Here is a 6,828-nt window from a genome sequence, read left to right on the forward strand (position 1 = left end):
GGAAACCAACAAAATATTTTAATATTTTAACAGATGTATGAGCCTAAAGAAACAAAAAGTAGGATACAGAGAAGCTAGAATATCAGAGAATAGAAAAATATAACAGTGATAAAACAGTCTGTTAGGTTTGTACTCAATACAGTTTTTGAATTATGAAGCTAGGAAGGTGAAATCAAGCAGAAACTCATAAAAAGCAGAGTAGACTTTCAGCAGTATTGTGATGCTCTGTAGATAGGAGTTAGAATGTACTGGGTGGAGGAACCCTGGTGAATACTACATGATCTCAACTGGTATCTATGTAACGCTAAGACTTAGATATGAAGTTTTCCCTAAAGTACTATAGCCTAACCACGAGTTAATTTGGTCTCTAATTGGTCAGAGGGGTCATACAACACTCTTTCTAGTAGAGAAAAATAATATCACCCAAAGCTGTAAAATGTCTTAGGAAAAGGCCTTGTTTTTTTCATTTGTTTGGTTGGTTTTTAAAAAATTACCAGGCAGACTAAGAACATGCCCTCAAACTGTGAGACAAAACAGAGCTGTAAAAGAAACCATAAAGGGATCTCTTCAGTCTGAAAAGAGATGATATAAAAGGAAAACTTAGAACTTGAAGGATGAAGGAGGAATAAAAGAAATGATAAATATATGAGTAAATAGGCTAATTTTTCACCTTAAGTTTAAGATATAGATGACTGTTGAAAGCAAAAATAACAACATTTTCTGGTGTGGCTTTCAATGAATCCAAATACAATATGTGTGAAACTACAACTTAAAGGGAGAAGTAAAATCACTTATATGGTTGTAAGGTTTCTACATTTTAAGAGGAGTGGTAAAATATCACACACACACTATACACACACACACACACACATATCACTGTATATTTATATCCATATCCATATGTATATGGATACATATATACATATATACATATATATTATGATATAATATATATAAAGAAATAGAAACCATTAAAAAACTGGAGCAGAATAATATAATGAAAGAAATGAAAAACCCAATAGAGAACTTTAACAGCAGACTTAATCATACAGAAGAAAGAATTAGTGAATTCAAAGATGATCTTTTAAAATTACCCAATTAGAGGAGCAAAAAGAAAAAAGATTGAAAAAGAGTAAAGAAAGCACAAGGGACATATGGAACACCATCAAATGTATGAATATATAAATTATGGGAGTACCAGATGGAGAAGAGAGAGATGGGGCAGAAAGGTTATTTAAAGAAAGACTGTCTGAAATCTTCCCCAATCTTGGGAGAGTTATGTTCATACAGTTTCAGGAATCAGAAATAACTCCATGGAAGATCAATTCAAAAAGGAATACTCTGAGACACATTATAGTGAAATTGTTAAAAATCAGACAGAGTCCTGAAAACAGCAAGAGAGAAGAAATTTACCACATATAAAGGATCTTTCATAAGGCTGTCATCAGATATCTCAATGGAAATTTGGCTAGCCAGGAGGGAATGGGATAACATTCAAAGTGCTAAAGGAAAAAAAATTTCTAACCAAGGATACCACACCCTTCAAAGCTGTTCTTCAGTAATGGAGGAGAGATAAGGACATTACAAGATAAAGGAAAACTGTGGGAGTTCATTATCATGAGACCAGACTTATCAGAAATGCTAAAGGAAATTCTTGGAGTTGAAATGAAAGCACAATTAGTAACAATATGAAAACATATAAAAGTATAAATCTTACTGATAAAGGCAAACAAATAATCAAATTGAGAATAGTCTAATACTGTAAAGATGGTGTGTAACTCTAAATCTAGCATAAGAGTTAAAAGACCAATAAATGTATTAAAAACAACTATAACTATAAAGAATTGGTTAACAGATACACAATATAAATAGATGTAAGGTACAACATCAACAGCAAAAAATGTGTGTGTGGGAGAGAAGTGTAAGTGTAGAATCTTTGTATGGAATTGAAGTTAAGGTGCTATTAGCTTAAACTAGGATATTATGACTATAAGAAGTTTTATGTAAGCTTTATGATAACCATAAAGAAAAAACCTTTAGTAGACATACTAAAAGAAAAAGAGACAGAAAAATACAACAAATCACAAAGAAAGATAACAAGATTGAAGAAAGGAACAAAAAAAGTACAAAATAGTCCAAAACTTAGCAAAAATTAAAATATTATTTAACAATATGCCAAATAAAAATCAGCAAAATGCCAGTAGTAAGTCCTTACCTATCAATAATTACTCTAAATACGAATGGTTTAAATTCTCCAATCAAAAATACACAGTAGCTAAATGGGTGAAGAAAACAAACAAACAAACAAAATCCAACTCATAAACTGCCTACAAGAGACTCACTTTATCTTTAAGGACACACATAAAGTGAGGGATGAAAAAAGGTATTCCAAGTGAATGATAAGCAAAAAGTGGCTATACTTATGTCAGACAAAATGGTGAGAAGAGACAAAGAAGGACTTTCTATAATAATAAAGTGGTCAATTTATCAAGAGAATATAACAATTTTAAATATATATGCACCAACATCAGAGCACCTAAATGTATAAGGTAAATATTAACAGATATGAAAGGTGAGGTAGATTGAAATACAATAATAATAGGGAATTTTAATACAACACTTTCAACAAGGGATATATCATTCATACAGAAAATCAATAAGGAAACAGTGAACTTGAACAACACCTTAGACCAAATGGACCTAGCAGACATATAGAAAATTGGTCCAATAGCAGTAGAATACACATTCTTCTTAAGTACACACAGGACATTCTCCAGGACAGATCACTTGTTAGGCCACAAAACAAGTCTTGACAATTTTAAGAAAACTGAAATCACATCAAGTATCTTTATATTCATAATGGAACAAAACTAGAAGTCAATAACAGGAGGAACTCTGGAAAATTTACAAATGCATGGGAATTAAGCAACATGTTCTTGAACAACCGAGGATCAAAGAAGAAATTAAGGGGGGAATTAAAAAATATCTTCAGACAAATGAAAGTGGAAACACAGCATACCAAAACTTACAAGATACAGCAAAAGTAGTTCTAAGAAGCAAGTTTATGGCAATAAGTGCCTATATCAAAAAAGAAGAAAGATATCAAATAAGCAACTTAACAGTACACCTCCAGGAACTAGAAAAGGAAGAACAAACTAAGCTCACGGTATGTAGAAGGAAGGAAATAAATATCAGAGCAGAAATAGAGAATAGAAAGACAGTAGAAACTAAATTAAAATCAACAAAACTAAGAGTTGATTCTTTGAAAAGATAAACAAAATTGACAAACCTTTAGCCAGACTAAGAAGGAAAGACAGAAGAGTCAAATTAAGTCAGAAACGAAAGAGATGTTACAACTGATACCACAGAAATACAAAGGATCATAAGTGACTATAATGAACAACTACACACCCAAAAAACTGTTAACCTAGAAGAAATGGATAAATTCTTAGATACATATAACATATCAACAAATACAAAATCTGAACAGATCAATAAAGAGTAAGGAAATTGAATCAACAATAAAAAATCTCCTGTCAAAGAAAAGCCCAGGATCAGATGAGAAGAAATGGATAAATTCTTAGATACATATAACATATCAACAAATACAAAATCTGAACAGACCAATAAAGAGTAAGGAAATTGAATCAACAATAAAAAATCTCCTGTCAATGAAAAGCCCAGGATCAGATCGCTTCACACCAGCAGTGTACCAAATATTTAAAAAAGAACAAATACCAATTATTCTCAAACTCTTCCAAAAAACTGAAGAGGGAAAACTTTCAAACTCATTTTATAAGGCTACCATAATCCTGATTCCAAAACCAGTAAAGCACACTACAAGAAGAAGGTACAGGCCAGTATCCCTGATGAACCTATGCAAAAATCCTTAACAAAATACTAGCAAACTAAATTCAACAGTACATTAAAAGGATCATTCACTATGATCAAAGTGGAACATATCTCTGAAATGCAAGGATGGTTTAAGATATGCAAATCAGTAAATGTGATAACCATATTAACAGAATGAAAGACAAAACCCATAAAATTATCTCTATGGATGCAGAAAAATTATTTGATAAAATTATTTTATGAAAAAAAACTCTCAACAAGTTAGGCATAAAAGAAATGTACCTCTAGACAATAAAGGCCATTTATGACAAGCCCATGTCTAACATCACACTCAATGATGGGTGAAAACTTTTCCTTTAAGATCTGGAACAAGATGAGAATGCCCACTCTCATCACTTCCATTTAACAGAGTCTTTCTAACTCAATGATAGGGAGAAGATGAGTTTTATTACTTTTATTAAGCCTTATGTTGAATGCTTAGTCATTGCAGTAACACGCATACTGGTCATAAAAGTTATAAATATTAGAAAGAGAAAACTTTCATTATTCTTCAAAAATATAATTTGGCTTGTAAAAAGTTCATGGGAATCTACAATTGGAGAATTAATAATACATCAGTTGAAAATCTCTGGATTCGAAAACACAAAATAAGTATGAACTGTTCCTTCACTCTAGCAACAAATAAAGGAAACAAAATATAATATTTATAAAAGAATTTTGATGGAAAATTAACATAATGATAAGGCATCTAGAAATAAAACTATCAAAGATGTACAAAATCTTTATGAAGGAAAGTAAAACTTCACTGATAAGCATAAAATGACACCTAAATCAATGGAAAGCTATAGGATGTTCATATATTGGAAGGCTAACTATTATAAAGCTGTCACTTTTCTGTAAATTAACTTATAAATTTCTTGCAATTCTAATAAAAATCTTAATAGAATTTTTCATGGATCTCGAAAGCTTATTTTTCATAGTTATTTGGAAGGGCATAAGACCAAGAACGAATAATACACTTCCTAAAAAGAAGACCCTACATGATATTAAAATTTATTTTAAACACACAACAATTAAGACAGTATATTCTTAATTGCAGAGATGAGCAAAGGCTTCAAAATAAAAAGCCCAGAAATATGTCCATGAAAATTTGATTTATGAAAAATTTAGAAAAAATAATTTAGAATAAAAAATTTTAGAAATCTGTGAGGAAGTCTGAGTTTTTCAAAAAATAGTACACAGGGCATTGATAATCCAACAGGAAAAGCAACAACAACAACAACAGATTTCAGCCAACCACAGTACACAAGAATTTCACTGCAGCTTATAAAAGACCGAAGAGTGAAAATGAAACTTTAAATGTTCAGGAAAGAACAGAGGGAAAATAGTTTTTTGACCTTACTGTAGGACAAGATTTCTTAAAGAAGACACAAAACACTAAAATTTTTAAATGCAAAGATTGATATGTTTGATTACATTAAATTTGCACCATAAATTCAAATCTATAACATTAAATTCAGAAGAATATTTACTGTTGAGTGGAAGAGCAAAAAAAGGGATGGGGAGAGGTGCACAGGGGTTCTCTACTTAAGATCTAAGAAAATTGAGGGTTGGATATATGGGTGTTCTGTATTCTCTATTTTGTGAATACTTGCAATATTTCATCAGAACAAAAAGGTTGTAATGCTTAGATATAACCAATCTTTCCTATTCTCGGAGATGTAACATATTTAGCTTGGCTACAAGTAACAGAAATAAAAAAGAATGGCTTGAATAACATAGAATTTCATTTTGCTTTTTTCTCTCTTCATGAAAGCTGCAGAAAGTTAGAGGCTGGAGTATCAAAGTTAGAGACTGGAGTATGCGTGGTATCAAAGACCATATTCTTTCAGTCTTATTGCTGTACCATGTGTTGCCTTAATTATTACCATCACTTCATGAATTAAGATGGCTGGCTGTTAGAGATCAAAGCATTATTTCTCCTCTCCAGCCATTACATAATAAGAAAGAAGTCATTGAGAACTAGTACACGCTGTTTTACATAGTTGATCAGGTCTTAGACATATGGCCACACTGTATGTTCATTATGGAAAAGTAATTTTTCTAGGCAGCCATGTGTGAAGTGAAAAAGCAGGTATCTTTAGTATGGAAGAGGAAAGTACAGAATTTGAAGTAAATTTGCCACAAACATTTATTCACTAACTTTTCCCCAAATTCTTATTTTTTACTCTGTATGACATCAAAAGCAAAATACACAGTAATTTCATTTTACTTATTGCTTTTCATTAAAATTGTTTCCAAAGCATGAATGCAAAAGACAATGTTCATAGTATTTGTATATGGGGTTGGAAAAATACACAGTAATTTCATTTTACTTATTGCTTTTCATTAAAATTGTTTCCAAAGCATGAACGCAAAAGACAATGTTCATAGTATTTGTATATGGGGTTGGAGACAATATACCTAGACTATAGATAAAGTGACTATGAAATCCTTATTATGATTTTGAATTCCTTACTTGCTAATGTTTTCCTGTGAACTTGAATTAAAGACTTGTAATAGTGTGATTTCCAGTTCTAGAAAATAACATTTCTAATTGTTTAGTCCAATTTCTTTACATAATAAATTAAAAATCAAGAAAATAGCTATTTAGTGGATGTATCCAAAATTAAAATCTAAAGTTTATTGATTCTTGGTCTAGAGTTCTTTTCACTATATCTCTTCTTAAATGTTTGTGATTTATTTATTTACTTTTTTAATGACATTTTATCAAAAAGTCTAGTGATTACGTTACTACGATGGTTAGTGACTAAATTTAAAACAAATGGAAACATTATCTATCATTCAAACGTTCTGCTAATAATTATGACAGCACATAAGGCATCAACTGGGACTGTCCCAGGCAACCAAAAGATTATGGTCACCCTATGTGAGCCATTACATTCCTAAAATAATGATAAAAACCATGCATTATTG

At 31.0% G+C, this 6,828-nt stretch overlaps 1 protein-coding gene across 1 annotated transcript in view; it reads left to right on the forward strand.

Moving 5' to 3' along the window:
• The window catches only part of SLCO6A1 (solute carrier organic anion transporter family, member 6A1), a gene marked incomplete at both ends in the record, with an annotated part of 63,980 nt that overhangs the window by 54,869 nt on the left and 2,283 nt on the right, over positions 1 to 6,828 (forward strand). The window contains 1 exon segment of the mRNA XM_008593686.1: positions 759 to 829. Within this exon segment, the coding sequence (XP_008591908.1) occupies positions 759 to 829 (71 nt within the window).

This window comes from Galeopterus variegatus, unplaced genomic scaffold (assembly GCF_000696425.1).
Source record: "Galeopterus variegatus unplaced genomic scaffold, G_variegatus-3.0.2 Scaffold9522, whole genome shotgun sequence".
Taxonomy (NCBI): domain Eukaryota; kingdom Metazoa; phylum Chordata; class Mammalia; order Dermoptera; family Cynocephalidae; genus Galeopterus; species Galeopterus variegatus.